At 47.1% G+C, this 21,258-nt stretch overlaps 1 protein-coding gene across 1 annotated transcript; it reads left to right on the forward strand.

The window, feature by feature from the left end:
* Positions 1-3,259: 3,259 nt before the first annotated feature.
* On the forward strand, positions 3,260-20,953 carry LOC123480797 (uncharacterized). The gene is made up of 15 exons (XM_045203975.2): positions 3,260-3,771; positions 4,830-5,000; positions 5,458-5,615; positions 6,991-7,131; positions 7,432-7,549; positions 7,794-7,966; positions 8,160-8,285; positions 8,435-8,627; positions 9,381-9,503; positions 11,511-11,662; positions 12,355-12,441; positions 14,026-14,172; positions 14,604-14,801; positions 19,821-19,943; positions 20,801-20,953. Exons 1-15 carry the CDS (start codon positions 3,438-3,440, stop codon positions 20,804-20,806), a joined length of 2,250 nt encoding a protein of 749 aa, XP_045059910.2. The 5' UTR covers positions 3,260-3,437; the 3' UTR covers positions 20,807-20,953.
* The last annotated feature ends 305 nt before the right edge of the window (positions 20,954-21,258 follow it).

Genomic DNA, 21,258 nt, shown 5'->3' on the forward strand with positions numbered 1-21,258 from the left:
TCATGGGACATGGAGCCTAAATGAATTAGAAAAAAAGGAGAGGGTATGAGAGGGGGAATAGACTTCAGATTAAATTTAAGACAGAGTTTATGAGACCTAGGGCCTCAGATCAACACCGCTTCTGGAGTGTCTTTTCAGATCCCCATTCCTGGTCCTCAGTAGCTCAACTGAGTGAGCGGATTCAGGCAGTAGTAGGTGGTAGATGTTGGGAGCAGAAAGAACACACTAGAAGTCCAAGTACGGAAACTGGGCCGGGGGTTCCCCAGGCAGAATGTGTAAGCAGGAACTTGCCAGGACCTGCCTCAGCTGGTCTTCAGCCATTCATTCCTTCCAAGAGTCTCCTGCGTTTTGTCCCCTGGAGTCCTTCCACAGATTGGCAGCAGGGGGCGCTGCGATCAAGGCAGTGAAAGTGGAGGCTTCAAGCGTTCAGTGGCTACTCCGTCCCCTCTCACAGCTCAAACTCCTCTGCCTCAAACTTGTGAACGAAGCCCGCTCTCTCCGGCAGCTGTGGAGTGCTGAGCGTGGCACCCCCGTCTCCACTGACCAGCCTCTGGGGAGCCCAGAGAAGAAACGTCAACAGGTCGGGCTGTGTTCACGCCATCCCAATGGGTCCCTGTGCCCAAATGTGACTCCCCCGCCCTCACTGAAGCCCAGGCTTTTCCCCTGAGCACCTCTCCCCTCAGTTCCAGCTCCCAGACCCCACCAGGGTTTTTAGCCCCACTCCCACACCCCCCCCGGGGGTTTCTCTCCCCTTCTGCCACTGCCCCCATGCCTGCCCAGAATGCTCTGGAGTTCCCAACAGAAGCTGGGTGTCCATTCCCGGAGACTGCTGTCGCTGGCGGCTGTAGCCCCTGCAGGTAAGCCTGCAGGGTTGTCTCTGACCTCAGGCTGCTGAAGCAGCGGGCAGGGCTGCGGAGGAAGAGGCCAGGCGAAGGCGGCACCTGGCTGGCGAGTACGCAGCAAGCCTTAGACACCAACTGAAGCTCCTTCGCCAAGACCTTTGTGCCAGGCAGGAGCAGTGGGCCTCTTTCTGCTCAGCGCTGCTGGCGGCTCAGCGGCTGCTGAAGGCACAGACAGACTCCTGGTCCGCGAAGTCCTCCCAGGCTGAGCAGAACCCAGAAGGGTGTGTACCTGGTGAATGAGTCAGGCTTAGGGAAATCTGCAGCAGGGGAGGAAAGAGTGTGGTTTCACGGGGTCCTGGAACTGACCACAGCAAAGTGCACTTTGCTCATCGCCCCTCTCCCTAACGAGCCCTCCTCCATGTCACTGCAGGGAAATTCCTCAGCTGGATGCTGTGCTGAGCCACCTGTCCTGGGCCCTGCTGCAGGAGGGCCACCGCATGAAGGCCTGGGGTGTCCTGGGCACAGGCATAGGGGCGGAGCTGCTGCAGCCAGGTGAGCCCTGCTCAGCCTCAGCCAGGGGCCCCAGGAAACCTGGCCCTGCATTCTGGGTGACAGGCCCTGCAAAAGCTGGAGTTCCACACCCAAGACACTGCAGAAGAGGAAGGGAGGAGGAGGACAAAACAAAGTGGAAACCCCCAAGTTTGGGAGGGGCTTCCTGTGCAGTACTCTGGGTGAGTGTCTGTATTACAGAAGAGGGAGCCTCAGAAATGGGAGGAACAGAGAAGGAAACAAATCAAACCATCACAAATTATAGCTTTACATACTAGGTAACACTTCCTGAGAGTAAAAGCTTGACAGATGAATGCAAAAGGCCATTTCCAATACATTTGGAAATGCTGGACTTGCCTGGAAAGGGAGAATGAGAGAAGGATCCCCTGGGGCACCCTGTGGGCATGCTGAGTTCAGGGAGTTCCCCAATCACATCTGACACCACCATCTCCCAGGGCTTTTCCAGCTGCTGCCAGCTTGCAATATGGTGTCAAGTGTCATGTGTCAAATGTGGAGTCCTGCCTTCAGGAACACCTGCTATGGGGACGGTGGTGGGCTTCTTGCCAACTCCTCCCAGTCATCATCCAAGCTCTGGCCTGCTTCACTGGCCTCAGAATGTGGCAGGGGGTGTGTGGGGCGAGGGGGATTGTTGAGCAGGCCTTTGCTTTCCTGCAGCTTCAGCAAGCCCTGAAGGGGGTGCTGATGACATCAGTGTGAATCCCATCACCAAGTTGAAGGTCCCTGGCCCCAAATGCTCAATGCTTCCAGCCAGTGGCCACAGAGGGTCCATACCCTCTGGATACTTTGTCCACCCTGACACTGGGCGGGTGCTGCCCGAGGCCGGGAATCTGGGATACGATCTGCAGGCAGCTACCCTGGTGCCCACCACTGACTTCAGTTCCGGTAAGACCCCGACCACTTAGTAGCCCCAGCCGCACCCAGGGCTCACTGGGGCCCTCTGGAATGAATCCCTAGGGGCACAGCACAGGAAGCAGGGCTCTCTCCTTGCACAGTGGGGCTTGGTGACCAACAGAGCAACAAACGCCTTCTCTCCCTCCTTCACTGTAACGTTCTTGCTGCAGAGGGCACCATGTTGCGGGGAGTAGCTAGATGGAGAAAGCAGACGCCCAAGGCCACTCTCTGTCCCTGCTCTGCAGGGCAAGGGGGGAAGGCTGGCATGTCAAGGGTATCGACGTCTCCCTGTCTCCTTGTCCAGGTGGTGTCCGAACATCAGAAGCTCCAATCCTCCCCTATGTGCCCTATCCCACCTGTCCTGCCACAGGCTCCCCTCCAGCCACCTGTCTGCCTGTCCTGCAGCCTAGAAGGACCTCACAGCTTGGAGCTGTCATGACAGACCCCATTACCGGCATCGAGGTGCCTGTGCTGGCCGTGACTCTTAACCCCCAAACAAGGCAGTGGCTCACCCTTGGGGGTACATACTGCAATCCCCTCACCAAGACCTTGGCCCCTCTAGAACTGGGGGGCCCCATGGAGGATCCAGTCACAGGAGGCATCGCGCCAATCCTGGGAGTCGGGCTGGATGAAAACACAGGTCTCCTGGCAGCCCTCGGTGCCGTCCTCCCACCTCTCCTCCCTGCCTGGCCTGGCTCCCCAGTCTCCCCCTTGCAGCTCCCTGGTATTCTGGTCCAGGCTGCAAACTCCCCCCCTGGCCCCACCTTTCCATCCACCATCCTCTGTCTGGCTCTTATTCCCACCTTCCCTCTCCTTCCCTGCTCCCCTCAGCCCTTCCTCATCTCAGGCACAGTGCCCCAGGCAGGAAAAAGAGAACTGAGCTAGTTCAGCTGTAAAAGTAAATGGATGTTTTCAACCACGAGTGGGCATCATTCCTCCTCCTGCCACCACCATGTACTGTCCCTCTGCTCTCTCCCTCCTCTGTCACTCACTCTGCCCACAAGCCCTCGCTCTCCCTCCTGCTTCATCTGCCTGCAACTCTGTTGCATCCCCTTCCCACCTCCACCTCTTGGGTTCCCACTTTCAGGTCAGGTGCTGGCACTGGGAGGGCTACGAGATGCCTCAGGAAACCTCATGCTGCCTGGTGACAACTTTGTGGAGCCACTGAGCAGGAAGACAGTCCGGCTCCAGGGGGCTTCCCAACAGGAAGGCCAGACAGTGCCCCATGTGGGAGGGTCACAGGCCCTGCTGGACGCCAATGTGCTGGTGGCCCAGAGGCAAGTGATTGCAGTGCTCCAGCGGTGCCAGCAGAGGCCAGTATCGAGAGCACAGGAGCTTCTGGAAGCTGCCATCAAGGATATGAGACAGGCACTGGCCTTGAGCCTGCACCATGTCCTGCAGCAGGCTCAGAGACTGGAGAGACAGCTGGAGGCAGCACATGGCATCGAGGCCAGTGGCGGCAAAATAGGTACATGTTGACCTGGGCCGAACGCTGACAGGCCCTGAAGTCCCAGGCCCAGAACGACCTGGTGCTTCAGTGACCCCCAGCCTGTACGCTCAGGGACAGGACTGCAGCCCTGCACACCCATAGCCCACACAGGGGAAGAGAGAAGGAATTCAGTGACTCCATGCCCTGACTCCATGAATACTTGGCTGTATCCCTGTCACTTAATCCCTTGACAATGTTACTGAATCTTACACTTTGTTTGTAAAGTGCATATTCTCTTATTCCGTAGGCTCCCCAAACAATAACAGGTACCCATTTTACATTGGGGAATCTGAACTTCAGGGAGTCAGTGAGTTGCCACGGTCCCGTAGCCAGGCCTAAAGCCTGAGTCTCCTGAGTCCTCAACTGTCTCCTCACTTTTACTCCTGCAACAGCCTTCAGCTTCCAATTAACAAACTCAGGAAAGGAGCCCACCCAACTCCTCCATCTCTCCCACACTCTAACACAAGGGAGGCTGGGGACGGGAAGTGGGAGTGGCACCTTCCCAGAGCTTACCTCACTAGCTCCACCTAGACACTTTCGTCTGTCCTGGGTGTGAAAAAAAGACCCAGGGTTTCAGGTCAGAACTGACATCAGTTTGAAGAACTTCCCCATTATCTATGAACTCTTTGACCTTGGGCAAGTTAGTAAACCTCATTCTGCCTCTGTTTCACCATAGTTAAAATGAAGATTAGAATACATACTTTACAGGTTGAGTGTGGGACCAAAGAAAATATAATTTATAGGGAGTTCTTAGGTCAGGCTCTTTGGCACATGGTCGGTGCTCACGAATGTTTGTCCTCTTCTCTTTCACCTTTTCAGTGTGGCCTAGAAATTGTTCTCTGCTTCCCCCAAATCCTGATGCTATACAGTTCTTCCTCTCTGAATTTAAATTGCTAAGCTGGACTCCAAAGGAAACAAATGCAATATTGGCGGGAAGGCACTCTGGTCAGGGATGTAGCCCTTTGAACCTGGACAGACCCTCCATGTGGTACTTAACTCTCAACTTCTCCTTCCTGTGCCCCTGACCCCTGTGTTAGGAATGATGTGCTATCCTGGGACAGAGCTGTGGGTCCCAGTCCTGTATGGGATGGAGATTCCAGACCCTGAGGGCTCAGGGCTCATGGTACCCATCCTGGGCATGGAATGTGATAGAAATGCTACCGATGCCACACCCCTGGCAGGTTCGATGGAAGATGCCACTGGCAAAGGTAGGAGGAAACTTGGGGCCTCTGAAAGCCCTAGGAATGTGACTTATTCCTGGGAGAGAAAACCCAGTAAATCCCAGGGGGCCTACACCCAGTCTGTTCTTTCCCTCATGAGCCAAGGAATGGGGTTATTCTGGTGCTTCTGCTAGGGCTGTTGCAATCCAAAATAAAAGTATTCAGAGATTCCAGAACCCAAGGATCCCAGGTCATTAATTACCCACTGAGAAAACTGGGTCCTTTTAAAGACCAGCACTGCTGAAACTCAGCACACAGCCCCCCTCGAGGGTCTATGGCCACCAGGAAGCACTTCAATCCAGCTCAGAGCCCCTCAAAGGGTAAAGGGAGCTCTGAGGGCTTCTTTAGCTCCCTCCCAGCCATGTTTCTCTCTTCCAGTAACTGCCCCTTCCTTCTTACCCCATCACTGGCTACTAAAGCCAGTGGTGGGCTTGGCATCCCACAGGTCTCGTTCCAATCTCGATTGGGGCTCAAGCCATAGACCCCCTGACTGGGGAACCTGGTCCTGTCATTGGAGCTCACACAGATCCTTCTACCCGAGTGGTGGTGCCCATTGTCCAGGTGCTGGAGGCCCTGCCTCGGGGAGTGAGAGACCCTGGGCTGGTATGTAGGAGAAGTTTGTTCTACTCACTTAACTACATATCGAGAGTCTTCTGTGTTCTAGCACTGTTAGGTGCTGAGATGGAAAGACAGCCAAGCAGGGCTCCTACCCCCAGGGAACTGACTGGCCATAGGTTCTTTCTGTGATTGCAGTTTCCAGCGGTATTAAGGGAGTGCAGATGAGGGTCACCTAAATAGATCACGTGGAGGAGAATTCAAGGAAGGTCCCCTAAAGAGGCAACAGTTGGGCAGAAACTTGAAGAAGGCATCAGAGAAAGGCCTCAGGGACCAGCATGTGCCAAGGTGGCAGGGGTGAGACCACAGATGTTCTGGGAGAATGAGGAAGGTGTAGGGCAAAGGCAGCAGGTGAGGCCAATGAGGAAGGCAGGAAACAAATCAGAAACAACCTTGTGGGTGTAGCTGAGGCCAAGAGATAGGACTCTTTTCGTGAAAGCCATGGGAAGTATTGAAGGGTTCTAAGTAGACCTGGGATAGGATCAGATATGAATGTTTTTAAGACCTTTAAATTTGGAAAATATGGAACAATACAAAAAGAAAATAAATTGTCCACAATCCTACTACATTTTTAAAGTATGTAAATGAAGAAGCAAAAGCTCCTTTCTCCCCATTCTTTACTCCATCTGCCATCAACATCCCACATCATGCTCACGAGCCAGATGGCACTCACCTTTCCTCCTGTCTCTCCCAACAAATGCAGTCTCTGTCTACAGGTTGGCACACCTCCTCTCAGACATTTCTGTGCTTACGTAAGTGCACAAATAATCAGCATTCTAGAAAGTTCCCTCTGGCAGTGGTGCAGAGGATGGATGCGAGCAGGGCCAGACTGGAGCAGGAAGCCCCGTCAGGAGATTGTTGCAGTAATTCAGCCCTTGGCACATCTCCAGGACCTGAAAACGATGTAGGGTCCTCCCATACATTCTCAGTCTGATTGCAGCTTCAGAAACAAAGATGGATATGTTGTAAAAGGTCTCATGAGAAGCCAAGGAAGTTAAATTCTAGCCCCAACTCAGTTTCACAGATAAAAATGAAGGGGCCATGTGAGGAGGTGAGAACTGTTTCCCACAGCCACATGCCTGTCTCACCTGGCCTTTCAAGGAAAAGGTGGGAAGAGAGCAAAGGGACAGGTGACTATAGGGAGTCCAGATGTTAGAAGGAAGTGGGGAGGGCCTGGGAGCTTGAAGAAGGTGCATCATTATTTTTCCATTTACAAATGAGTCCACTGCCTCACCAAGTTTAGTCATGGATGCCTGGGGTGGGGGACACTCATATCTTTAGCAGCTTTGGGGATCTTCAGCCAGATCACACGGGGCTGTGAGGAGAAATAGCTTATGAGCACTAAACAAACTGAATGTGGTAGCTGGACACCCTGGAGAGGGAGCTGAGAGCCCGGGAGCAGTACTGGCACCACCAGGAGCAGGAAGAGATGCAGCTAGTGGAACACTTGGGGGACTTGAGCCGGGAGCTCCTCTCCACTCCAGGCAAAGATGCCAGGCAGCAGGTGAGTCCCAGAAGCACCACCTCACAGTCTCCACCCACCTGTCAGCCCAGACTGCATACCTTTCTCTTGGAAATGTAGAGCCCTCATCTTCCCCTGACCACAGAAATGGAACCCCGTCTCAGGACAGACAAGTCCCAAGGTTCCTGAGCTCCAGGTCTTAGATTTCAGTCACACCTGAGTGTTGCAGCAAGATGGGGGGTGGGGGGAGTGGGAAGGGGCCAACATGAGATGACTCAGCCACCCCAGAGCTCCTGCCTTCCCTTCCATGGCCCAGTCTTTTGTGCTTCCTGTCCTGTGTAGCTGAGGGCCGCAGAGGACACCTGCATGGCCCTGGAGTCCCGCTGCCTGCAGGAGACCCAGAGGAGAGCCAGAGCCCTGAGCGAGCACAACAGCCCAGAGCGGGGCCTGCTATCCCAAGGTGCAAAAGCATCCCCTGGGCCCAGATTGCCAAAGCAGAAACCTTCTGGGAGGGTTGCTACCATCCACAGCTGCCCAGTGAGGAGTGCCTCCTGCCCTGGGAATGCACTCACTTTCCCCGGCTCCCAGCCCAGCTCTGGCACTGAGCTGGCAGGCTCCCCTGACCGACAAACTGCTGTCTTTTCTTCTCCTCCCTACCTCCAGAGGTGGTCACTACCATGCAGCCCTTTTTACTGTCCTTGCAGTAGACAGAGAGGAGTGGGAACAGGAGGCACAGGTGTCTCTGAGCATGTGGAAAGTCCTGCAGAGTTTAAGACAGGCAGAAGAAAAGCTCAGACAAGCAGTTGGCCACCTGCAGGGCCAGAAGAAGGAGATGTGGCTACAACAGGGCCCACAGGTCTTGAACCGTCCCAGGAAGGTGAGGCTCAGGCTAACAAGAGGACCCATGGGGAAAAAGCCCAACTTCCCACATAATCAGATGTGGCTCTTCAGGGTGGTGTAATACTCAGGGATAGGTAGGCCCGGGAGGCAGTGGATGGCCTGGGAAGGGAGCAGGAAGAAAGAGAAAGAAGTTCCATTTTAATTTGGGCATTATGTTTCCTGAGTTCTAGGTGGCTCAGCATCTCTCTGATGAGTTTCAGGCGGTGGTGAGGGAGAGACAGAGCTTCCTGGATAGGGCCCTCGGTCAGTTGCAGTACCAACGGGAGCTGAGCCGCCTCCAGCTCTTGCACACCCAGGTACTGACGTCTGCGCATGGCCCAAGAGATCTGCATGTCCATCTCTGATGGGGGTTTCAGAGGGAAGCTCCCAATGAAGTCATGTGGGATGGCTTTGTTGGGAGCCATCCCACAAACCAAGCATGGAACTCAATTCTATTGCATCCTAGATTGTTGCCTCAGGAGACCCTGTGTGTTTGGAGAATTACCCTGGAAACAGGTTTTATGGATCAGTCACCACTTCTCTCAGGGACCAGGCAGCTGCCTGCTCACTGTTGATCCCATTCCTGAAGAGGCTCACTGCAGCGTTAGTGGGAGCTCGAGGCCAAGGCCTCAGGCTGGAGGACCGGGGGCCAGGAGCAGGTAAGGCTGATTGCTAGCCCCACGTGCCCTTCTGCTGCCAGTCTTGGTTATGTTTTGATAACTTTTAATACTACAATTCAGGCGTCAGGCACCATAAGAGCATGGCCAAGGTAGTTCTTTAAGAAGAACATAGAGAAATCCAATGTATTAGTTATACGTTGCTGCATAAAAGACTAATCCAAAATTCTGTGGCTTAAAACAACAAATATTTATTACCTCACTGTTTCTGTGGCTCAACAATCTAGGTGCAGTTTAGTGGGAGCCTGTAGCTCAGGGTCTCATACAGGCTACATCAAGGGGTTGGACCAGGGCTGCAAGTCATCTCAAGGTTTAACTGGGGAGTCCAAGTTCACTCCTGTGGCTATTGGCAGACCTCAAGTACTCACTGGCTGTTGGCCAGAGACATCAATTCCTTGCCACATGGACTTCACAGGGCAGTTCACAACATGGCAGTTGCCTTCCTTAAGAGCAAGCAAATGAGAAAGGGCAAAAGAAAATAAAAAAATAAGGAAGCCACAGTCTTGTATACTGATCTTATCACCCTTGTCTTACTCTATTCATTAGAAGTGAACCACCAGATCCAACCCACACTCAAGGTGGAGGGATTACACAGGGGCATGGATGCACATGGGGGGATCATGAGGGCCATCTCAGAGACTGTCTGTCGCACCTGATGCCATGTCTGGCTCTTCTAGACTTTGGCCACAGTTCTATGCCCTTACTTTAACAGTTATTTTCTTCCCCTCTGTTCAGATGCAGATAAGGCTGACATCATGTTGACCTTACCCCTCTTTCCTATCCTCAAGAAACTAGACATCCAACCCCAAGCCTACAGTGAGGGAGCTGAACTGCAAGGACAAGTGCATCACAAACTAGGTGACCACCTTTTCCTGGTAGCCCACTTGGAGATATTGTGGCACACTGAAGGTAGTCAGTGGTGTAACCCCCAGGGACTAGGACCACCAGAATCCTGCCTTGACAATCATCCCATTATCCCCACCCCACCCTAAGATTCCCAAGGGACTTTTTCATATAAGGAATAACAAATGGGAATTAAAGTCCACTGTAATAATAATTTGTCCGATTCTCCAAAGGGAATTCCTAAAGGCCCTTTACAGCCCTAATAAACACTAAATCTGAATTTTGGGATTTTATCCCATTCCAGTTAGCCACATGTCACAAGGAATTAATGTAAAAAAAAAAAATGTGAGACACAGGGATAAAGAAAAAGGAGACAAAGAGAGAGAAGACCTTGTCCCCCAAATGGGCCTCAGATCCCATTACCAAGAGTACCCTTTGGAATTCTGAGTCAAACCAGAATGTGGCTGGCCTGCCCTGGAGAGTCAGGCCTATTCCAACTCACCCATCTCTCAAGTAAAAGAGGAGTAATAGAAAATGAGTACATTCCTTTCAGTTGACTATGATGCAGGCTACTACTAAGCACAGCTCCATGGACATCCTTGAACTTGACCAGGGGTCAGCAAACTATGACCCACAGGCCAACTCCAGACTGCTATCGGTTTTTTGTATGTCCCACAAGCTAAAAATGGTTTCACATTTGTACATAATTGCAAAACAAAAAAGTCAAAAGAAGAATAACATTTCTATGGAGTGCTGTACAACATGCCACGTGCTATTCTATATCTTTGGATATGTTAGCACATTTAATCTTTACAACAACCCAGTGAACTGGGTACTATTAACCATTTTACAGATAAGAAAAATGAAGTTTCTGAATAACTCGAGCATAGTCAAAATTGTATTGCTATTGAGGAGTTTAGCTGGAATTTAATCCCAAGGAGTCTTACCCCAGAGCCTGTGCTCTCAACCTGCTTCCCCATAGGAAAAACTGTCCAACACTATAAAGGCTGTGCCAAAAGGGAGATGCCGACCCCGTATTCTGGTGAGTTCCCAGGAAGGCAGATCACTCTGTATCAGAGAAGTGGGGGAAGGTTTTATAGGGTAATGAGGTGACATAATGATAGGGAACAAAAAACCCCAATTTTGCCTCTTGGCTGGCACAGCCTAATGTATTTACTCTCTGACTCTTTACTGAAAGAGTTTGCTGTCCCCAGAACATGACCAATCTTGGAATTAATTCTGTCAACCTGTGGAGGAAACTAGTAAGAGGATGGGCATAGAGATAGCCTCTCCTTCGAGAGCTCCCACCACCACTTCAACCTTCTTTGTCTTACAATTACAGTGACTTTATTATGTTTAAAACAATTTTAAATACACTGTCTTGTTTACTCTCAGAAGCCTTGTAAGACAGTGTAAGGTTATTAACTTATGTTTTTAAGTAGATAAGAGAACTGATGTTCAAAGAAGTTAAGTGGCTTCCCCAGGGTCTTACAGAACCTAGACCTAAACTCACGTCTTCTGATTCATCGTTCGTCATTGTTTCCTATGCCATGCTACCCAAGCCTTTTGTCATTGTCCTCTCAAAAACAAAATGACAACAAAAAATGTTTAAGGACCAAGGCCCATAGGAGACACTTTTGTGGAGACGACTGCCAATACCGCGAACGTTTACTGCGTACTTGCTGTGCACCAGACGCTGTTCTGAATGCAGTACCTTTAATGCCCCAAACAACCCTATGAAATTGAAGAAAATCTGTTCCCACTTTTTTGGAACCTTCACTCTGTTGTTCTGGCTCCTCTGCTCCTATTGAACGAGACTCAACCACCTTTCCATGGAGATGGGTGGGAGAGCCTGAGTTACAGTGCACATGTACTATAGGATGATGGGCGGGTGGTTGGACGAATGGGTGGACGGACATAGAACTTTTCCCAAGCTGAACAGGGTTGTGGTCATTGTTGTTAGTATATCATTACTGTATAGAAGTCAGTGAAATCATTGCTGATTTCTCTTGATCTCTATAGCCCCAAAACGCCCTTTGCAAGATCTTCCAAAACCTGAGATAATGCAAAAGGAAGAGCTGATAACTGTGCAGCCCATGGACCTTTCTGCCAGGGAGTTTGTGGTTTACCAGTATGGCCTCTCTATCCTGCACCTCCTCATCCCCCAGCTTCATGTAAGTGTGGTTTCTGGCCTCTCTGTGGAGCAGTCACCATCAGAGCCAAGAAAGCCAGGGTGACCAGGAAGAAGGATTTGAGGTGATGGATATTCCTTAGGATTAAGCACCTAGAGCAGGGAATTTTCTAGTCTCTCCTTCAAGAGAGATAGGAGTTATTTTACCAATCTAAAGTCTAATCTCTCAAATGATATTAGTAATGCAATAAATTAAGCACTCTGCACATGCCAGAAAGTGTTCTAATGATTTGCATGAATTAATTCTTTTCATCTTCACAAAAAACTCCATGACATAGATATTGATACTATTATTTTTTCTCATTTTTAAGTTGAGGGGGAAAGATACAGAGTGGTTGAGTAAACCTACCCAAGATCACACAACCAAAAGGTTAGAGCCAGGTTAGAATCCAGGCATCATGGTCTGAGAGCCCTGATGCCGTTCTAGCCGACCTCTACCTACAAAAGTAGTAAACTAATTCTTGTAGTTAGTGTAAATATCTAACACATAGTTAAATATTATTTCCGCTTTCATATCGTGTATACTGAATCGACTTATCCTGTTACAATTTAAATTGATGTTCAATGTATCTACTTCCTATTGATTTGGTGGTGTTATGTAGCTGAACTGCATGAGAACTTTTTAGCAAAATGATGGGTTTTATTTTTGTTTCTTCTGCCTTTTATTCTTTTCAGACTCCAGAAGTCACCCTGCAGATTGCTTCTCGCCTTCCTGCCATGGAAGCCTCAGACAATGCCTTCCAAGGTTCCTTCTTCTATCAGGTGCTGCAAATTGAGTCCCAGATGTAGGGTTTTAGAATTCTAGGGTATAGTGTAAAGACAGAGAAAAAAATTTATAAAACATTTTCTCTCTCAAGTTTTGACATATTGCATTCTCCCTTAGTAATAAGTCATTTAGCTAAGGCATAATAAATGTCACCACTAAGAGCTTTCTCTAATCACTGAATTGAATATATCCTGGCTTATGCCCAGGGAATCCTAATGGCTTTGTGCCTATTAATGAATCTCTATCATCGTTAAAGCCAGTGGTTCCAGCCGCATGTTTCCCGTAAGATTCATGGTTCCAACTTCAGGTAATCATGCACAATCAGCACCTTCCCACATAAAGGGATCTAAATTGTTCCTGTCCTGGTAGTTAATCAAAGGTGCAGATTGGCAGTGCATTGGTGTAAATGCTAAGCCGGTGTATACAGACCTTAAACACTGATGACAACATTGGTAAATGAGGATTGTGAGAGGAGGAACTGCTAATCAGTGTTAGAGGACTAGGAAATGGCTTATGTTTGATTAGTAGGTTGTTAGGGGACTTAGTAAGATCCCAACCTATTCATGTCTGGTGCTCTCCAGGCACTACTTCTTGTGATCCTCAAAGCTGTCTCTGACGTAGGCGAGACTTGAATTCCATTGTACCGATGGGGTTTCCTGAGTGTTGTGTGCCATGCAATTGGCCATGTGCCTACATGCATTACCGCATTCACAACTTATAGCAAGTCACCCCTCAGGGGTGGGTACTCTTATTACATACACGTCATGAATTTGGAAACTAAGGCCCAGAACTTGTCCACAGTGTCAGCAAGAGTTGAAACTTAAGGCCAGGTATATTTGACCCAAACTAGCTTTTTAATTGCTAGTCTGCTGCCACTCACAGCGGATCAGGGACAGATCTCAGACTGTCTTGACTCCAAACCACCTAAGGCTTTTCCATGCAACCTACTGCCTCTTAAAAGAATGAATGAGGGAGTTATTTCAAATCCTTTAGGAGAACCTGACTACAATATGGGCACAAAAGACAAAAAGAGCCTGAGGGCCCTGCAAGACAATGATCCTCAAACTGTGGTCCTTAGGCCTCCTGCATCAACCACTTGGGGAGCTTGGTAAAAATGGAAATGCCAAGGCCCCAGCTAAAGCCCACAGAACCAAAAATTCTGGGATGGGCTCCAAGAATAGAATCACTCTCAGACCATGTGATTCTTACTCACACTGAAGTTTGAGAACCATTGCATAAGGAAGTAGTGACTAGAGGACACTGATTAAAAAAAAAAAAAAAAACAAGAGATACTTGAGTAATTTTGCTCTGAATTTCCAATAGTTTGTTTTCTATAAGATGGATTAAGTAAAAGAAAATTTGGGAGACAGCAGATAAAATGATTTATTCAGAGAGTTGAGCTGAAAATAATTTTTCCTTTGTCTTCTGAATATTCACTTCAGGAATTACCATTAAGCCCAGGAGTCTCTGACTTTATGATTTCAAAAGTTATTTCAGACTACATAAAACTAGAGAAACAGAGGCAGTGGAAATGTTCCCTGAGGTTGATATCTCTGTGTTTGGGTATTTTCTCTACTCAGAATGATGAAAACACATTGTTTGTTAAGAGAGAGTGTTTGGCATCTGTGGGAAGCTTCATTCTACTGCTGATTCACTGCCTGGCCCACATCACTGCCGAGGACTTCCACCAGGACTCCAGTCCTGCCTTTCTGAGGTCATTTTACAAGGTATTCATAACGTGCACAGGGCTTTTTGCTCCTCTTTCTCTGTGACTCAGACTCCATTTCCCAGGATAATAAATGCTATAAGCTTTGCAACATTTCAAATCTACTGAAGTCCTATTGGTGGGCTTTGATTCCTACTGCCAAGCCAAAAAGATTTTCACGAACAAATTTCCTGTGGCAGCATCTGACGAAAGGCACTCACCACTCTGCACGAAGTCTGGAGAGAAGCTGTCTTCCTATGAGGACAGCTTTCTGTGGCTATTTCATTGTCAACACATAACCCTCACCACAATTGCAAGTGACAATAGTAACCCATGGTGAAGACAAGATGAAAAATTCCAAACCCCATTTTTCTTTCAACTATTATTTTAAGTTTTAATAGCAATGGCCTAGAAGCAGTACTGAACTGCCCCCCTCACCTTCTCCTTGATCAGGGGTTGAAGGCCTATTTCAGGGAAGCATTCTCTACCACACTGCAAATGTCAGCAGTTTCCTGGGACAGTGAGATGGACCAAAGCATCAGTGCGATTCTTCTGGGAGAGCAGGCCATCTCTGAAAGAGAAAGTGATCTTCTTTCTAAACTCATAGAAAGGAAGCATGAGTCTCACTTGGAGCCAGAGTCATCAGAAGAGGTAACTGATTTTAACTTGTACAGCACACAGTCTTGATTAAAACTGACTTCATCATAGAGTAAAGGGCTCAGCGCACGACCTTTTCAAATACTTCTGGCCTCCCTAGGCAGTACACTGCCTTGACACTCAGCCTGCTCCTCAAACCACATCTGACAATATTTTTTAAGTCCTGTATTCTACAGGGAAGACAGTGGGTACCTGGCTCTTTGAATCGTGCATAGGGATTGATTGCAAACATGGCTCCAGTTACTTAACTATGTCCCACTAACACATTATCAGTAAATAGAATTCTACCTGTAAAAGTCAGAGATTCAGAGACTAAATTCAAATGCACAAGTATAACCTATTTACCCAAAATTATAGTGTGTGCTGTTTTCTATGCAAACTGCACAATGGTATTCTTAATACTGTTATTTAAAGTACTTTTATGAAGATATCATCTCAGCTTTTTAACTATTTTTAACTATTAAAAATGAAATATAAAATTTAAATCTGATTTTAAAAATATAATCCTTCATTAAAGGTCAATTCATTCTAGAGTTATAAACAAGAACATATCTTTATTGATTATTTATACAAAAATTTATAAATTTCAAGGCACTTTTACGTATATTGTCTCATTTGACCCAACCAGAAAACCTGGAAAATCGGTAACATAACATATTTTTAGTCACATTTCAGACTAAAGGAGAGATTCAGCAACTTTCCCCAAATCATGAAGCTGTTGTAGTGGTAGATCTAGGTTCTACATCTCCTGACTCCTACGCAAATGTTCCACATATATTTGTGTATAACAAAATCTCCGTCAGTTACTGAGTCAGAAATTTATTCTGTGCTTGTCGATGTTGATGGCGTTGCTGGTCACCCAGATCATGGATTCTGTTACACCGTCACTCCCACGAGTCACAGAGAATGGTCAGTTCTCTGTCCTCATCTAACAACAGCACTTGACACATCTGATCACTTTCACCCGATACATTTTCTTCACCAGGCCTCTTCTGCTTTTCCTCCTACCTCTCTGGCTGTTCCCTCTCAGTCTCCTTTCCTGATCCCTCCTCTTCCCCCTGGCCTCTTAACGTTGGAGGGCCAGGGTTATGTCCTGTCCTCTTCTCTTCTCTGCCTATATTCATTCCCCTAAGGGATCTCATCTAGCCTTCAGCTTGAAATCCCATCCATAGGTCAATGACTCTCCAGTTTTTATTTCCAGCCCCATCCCAACTTTCTAGCTCACTCATATTTCCAAATGCTTACTAGCCATTTGCACGCGGACATCCAACAAGTATCTCAACCTCAATGTGCCCCAAACTTATCTTATTTCTAAATCTGCTCCACTCAAAACCTTTTTTTAAAATTATTTTATTGTTGTTCAATTACATTTGTCTGCATTTTCCATCCACCACTCCCCCCAACCCCAGCCAAACCCACCTCCCTCCCTTGCTTCCACTCTCCCCCTTGGTTTCGTCCATGTGTCCTTTATAGTAGTTCCTGAAAACTTTTCCCCCCAATGTCCCCTCCCCCCTCCCCTGTGGTTATTTGTCTCAGTTAACAGAAACTCTATTCTTATGGTTTTTCAGGTCAATGTATTCCTTGAAACCTCTGTCTCTCTCTGTTGTATACATCCCACAACCAACCCACCAGGAGCCCTGTTGCCCTACCTTCAGAATACATGCAGAATCTGAACACTTCTCCTTGCCAACACTGTTACTAGCCTGGCACAATCCACCTTCATCTGTCTGTATTACTATAATACTACCTGTTCTCCCTGAGTCCAGCCTTGTCTCTTCAGCCTATTCTCTTTTTTTTAAAATATATTTATTGATTATGCTATTACAGTTGTCCCATTTCCCCCCACTCACTCCACTCCATCCTGCTCTCCCCCTCCCTCCCACATTCCCCCCCTATAGTTCATGTCCATGGGTCATACTTGTAAGTTCTTTGGCTTCTACATTTCCTACACTATTCTTACCCTCCCCCTATTTTCCACCTATCACCTATGCTACTTATTCTCTGTACCTTTCCCCCCTCTCTCCCCCTCCCACTCCCCTGTTGATAACCCTCCATGTGATCTCCATTTCTGTGGTTCCATTCCTGTTCTAGTTTGCTTAGTTTGCTTTTGTTTTTGTTTTAGGTGTGGTTGTTAATAACTGTGAGTTTGCTGTCATTTTTACTGTTCATATTTTTTATCTTCTTTTTCTTAGATAAGTCCCTTTAACATTTCATATAATAAGGGCTTGGTGATGATGAACTCCTTTAACTTGACCTTATCTGAGAAGCACTTTATCTTCCCTTCCATTCTAAATGATAGCTTTGCTGGATAGAGAAATCTTGGATGTAGGTCCTTGCCTTTCATGACTTGGAATACTTCTTTCCAGCCCCTTCTTGCCTGTAAGGTCTCTTTGGAGAAATCAGCTGACAGTCTTATGGGAACCCCTTTGTAGGTAACTGTGTCTTTTTCTCTAGCTGCTTCTAAGATTCTCTCCTTCTGCTTAATCTTGGGGAATGTAATTATGATGTGCCTTGGTGTGTTCCTCCTTGGGTCCAACTTCTTTGGGACTCTCTGAGCTTCCTGGACTTCCTGGAAGTCTATTTCCTTTGCTAGATTAGGGAAGTTTACCTTCATTATTTGTTCAAGTAAGTTTTCAATTTTTTGTTCTTCCTCTTCTCCTTCTGGCACCCCTATAATTCGGATGTTGGAACGTTTCAAGATGTCCTGGAAGTTCCTAAGCCTCTCCTCATTTTTCCGAATTCTGGTTTCTTCATTCTTTTCTGGTTGAATGTTTCTTTCTTCCTTCTCGTCCACACCGTTGATTTGAGTCCCAGTTTCCTTCGCCTCACTATTGGTTCCCTGTACATTTTCCTTTGTCTCTCTTAGCATAGCCTTCATTTTTTCATTTAGTTTTTGACCAAATTCAACCAATTCTGTGAGCTTCTTGATTACCAGTGTTTTGAACTGTGCATCTGATAGGTTGGCTATCTGTTCGCTGCTTAGTTGAATTATTTCTGGAGCTTTGAAGTGTTCTGTCATTTGGGCCATTTTTTTTTTTTTGTCTTGGTGCTTCTGTTACTTAAAGGGGCAGAGCTTTATGTGTTCCCCTGGGCAGGGTAACGCTGGTAGCTGGGCTGTGATGCTGTATGTGGGGGAGGGGCCGAGAGGGAGCAATGTTGCTCACTCCACTCTCTGCCAGATTTTAGTCACTCCCTCTGTTACCCACAATCAAATTGGGCCCCTCTGGTGCTGATTCCCGAGTGGGTGGGCTTGTGCACGCTCTAGGCCCCTGTGGGTCTCTCCAGTGACCTCTCCTGTGAGGCTGGGAGTTTCTCCTGCTGCTGCCCCAAACCCCACGGGTGTTTTCACTCAGAGGTTTGAGGCCTTATTTCCCCACGCTGGAGCCCTGGGTTACATGGTCTGCTTCGCTCCCCGCCGTTCATCTGGTTTATCTATGCGCAAATGTGGGGCTGCAGGGTGCTACCCGCCGCTCTGCCTGCCCCGTTCTCCGCCACTCTGAGTCCGGCCCTATCAGTTTATCTGTGTGCGAATGTGGGGCCGCAGGGTCTGCTAGTGGTCAGACTGCCTGCCCCGTTCATACCACACCCCTCAAGTCTTGGTCCTGTGATGGCAACGTGAGTCCTCTCCATCCCGGCTACCTGTCTCTGCCCCTCCTACTGGTCTGGATGAATGTTTATTTTTTATCTCCTTGGTGTCGGACTTCCTTGCTGTTTGATTTTCTGTCAGTTCTGGTTGTGCGAGGAGGCGCAGTGTGTCTACCTACGCCACCATCTTGGTTCTCCCCAGCCTATTCTTAATACAGTAGTCAGAGTAATTCTTGTAAAACAAAAATCAGATCTGCTCAAAATCCTACTGTAGCTCCCCATTTTGCTTATAGTAAAGCCAAAAAAGCCCAGTCCCCTTGTCTCCCACCCCCTCACTGACTACTCTTCCCCTTATTCACTCAACTACAGCCACACTTTCTTCCTTGCTATTCTTCAGATACACCAGGGATCCTCACTCCCCTCTTAAGGGTTCCCTCTGCCTGCAACACTCTTTCCTTTAAGGCAGTGGTCCTTAACCAGGAGTGATGTTTCCCCCACAGGACACTGGGAAATGTCTGGAGACATTTTGATTGTCCTGACTCTGAAGAGGGAGCTGCTACTGTCACCTAGTGGGTAGAGGCCTGGCATACAGCCACAGTGCAGGGGATAGCCCCCACAACAACAAGAAAAACTATCCATCCCAAAATGTCAATAGTGCTGAGGCTGAGAACACCTGGTCTAAGGAGTTGGAGCATGCCTGCCCCTTACCTCCCTCACGTCTTTGTTCACCTTCTCAGTGAGGCCTCCTCTGACAAGCCTACCTTAATTTCAAGTCCCCTTTATCCTGTGTTCATCAGCTTTCCCTTACACTGCTCTACTTTTTTCTGTATCACTTCCTAACATACTACATAATTTACTTACGTATGCTTGTTGCCTATTACTTTTCTTCCCCTCTGGAATGTAAGCTCCACAAGAGCAGAGACGTTTGTTCTCTTTCCTGATACGTTAAGCCCATGTACCGAGCTCATAGTAGGTTTTGATATACTTACTATGTTAATGAATAAATAGATTTATATGGATCCTAATGCTAAATATTCACATTCCAACCTACCAGAGCTAACTACAAGGCAGATAATAGCAAACATTTATTATACCCTTGCCACTTGCCAGAGATTCTGCTAAGAGGTTTACATACATCATCTCATTTCATCTTCCCCACGCTGTTAGAATGTAGGCATTACTTTTATACATAACTTACAGATGAGGAAACCAAGTCTTAGAAGTATAGAAACAACTTGCCAAGATAGCAATAGTTGTGGAGCTGGAATGTTAGTCCTCTGCCAGCAACCACTTATAAAGAAGTCTTGTTTTATTTTAAAAGCAGAACTATATATGGTACTAGCAGGTCCACATTCTGGCTAAGATCCAAAAGTACTTAAAAGAAATAGGAGCAAAAGTATTAAGGACTGTCCTCCACACTCTCTACAGTATATTAAGAAAAACGAAGATCTTCTCCTCTTCACCAATATGGAACATTTCCTGAAAAGCATCCTTGCTGCAGAACAACAAACCCCAAGAAAACCAAGAGATCATTTTGGGGGTAAAGAGAAGGTGAGTACCTTTATGAGCTACAGCATTGAGATTGTACTCAGCTACATACATTGAAAGTTGTTGTTGTGTATTTGGTGCCATATTTATAATTGACCATGTAAGCAGAGCAAAGGATGGAAATAAATGGTGGCATGAAGAAGTGAGATCGTCAGCACTTTAAGAGCTTGACAGTACCAACAGATGGTGGGTCCTAGATTTAAGAGTTAGAAGGACCCAAGCAATTAGAGTTTACCCCTCTGCCCTCAGGCGGGTAAAGTATTAATCCCAGAGGGCAGAAATGGAGTCTCAGGCTTGCCCAGTTCAACCAGCTGGAAGAAAACAAAAAGTAGTTAGAACTTGGGTTCACTGCCTTCTAATTCAGGGTTTCTTCTTCTATACCATAATGATATATGCTGCTGTTTTATAAAAGGTTTTTCTTAATCATAAGCATTTAAAATGTTACATATTTTAAAAACAACAAATATTGGAGATATTCAGCTTTAATAGATACTACAAATCAGACTTCCAAAGTGATTGTATAAATATATACTGCCACCAGCAATCAATACGAGTTCTGGTCATTCTCCATCTTTACCAGAGCTTAGTATCTTTGATCTTTTCCTATTTTACCCATTCTTCTTGGATGTGGCTTTAATCTGCACTTTCCTAGTGGTCAGTGAAACTGATCATCTTTCACGTATTTGTACATTATTTGAATGGCCTCTCTTGAGAAATGTCTGTTCAGATATTTTGCCCATTTTATTATTGCATTGCCTATGTAATTGATATGAATTCTTTATTCTGGAACTATTTTTATGCATTCTATGGGTTGTCTTTATATAAAAATAACTTCACATGTTCTCTTTTTGTTTTTTTAGATCTAGAAAAAATGGTGATCTCATTTCAGTCTTCATGATTAAATGGCATTAAATATGTCAAGACAATATCCATTGAAGCTGATAAAAGGATTTTTTTAAATATCTGTAATATTGCTCTGGCTGGTGTACCTCAGTGGCTTGAGCATGGGCCAATGAACCAAAGGGTGGTGATTCGATTCCCAGTCAGGGCACGTGCCTGGCTTGCAGGCCAGGTCCCAGCAGGGGGCGCGCAAGAGGCAACCACACATTGATGTTTCTCATCCTCTCTCCTTCCCTTCCCCTCTCTCTAAAAATAAACTCTTTAAAAAAATATCTGTAATATTCATGTATGAATCACATAAATGTATATTAAAATATTGGGTGACAAAACATAACAGAGAATAATATTTTTGCCAGTTTTTCAATATATTTTATTGGTTATGCAATTACAGTTATCCCATTTCCCCCCTTTATTCCCC

Source organism: Desmodus rotundus, chromosome 5, assembly GCF_022682495.2.
Source record: "Desmodus rotundus isolate HL8 chromosome 5, HLdesRot8A.1, whole genome shotgun sequence".
NCBI classification, from domain to species: domain Eukaryota; kingdom Metazoa; phylum Chordata; class Mammalia; order Chiroptera; family Phyllostomidae; genus Desmodus; species Desmodus rotundus.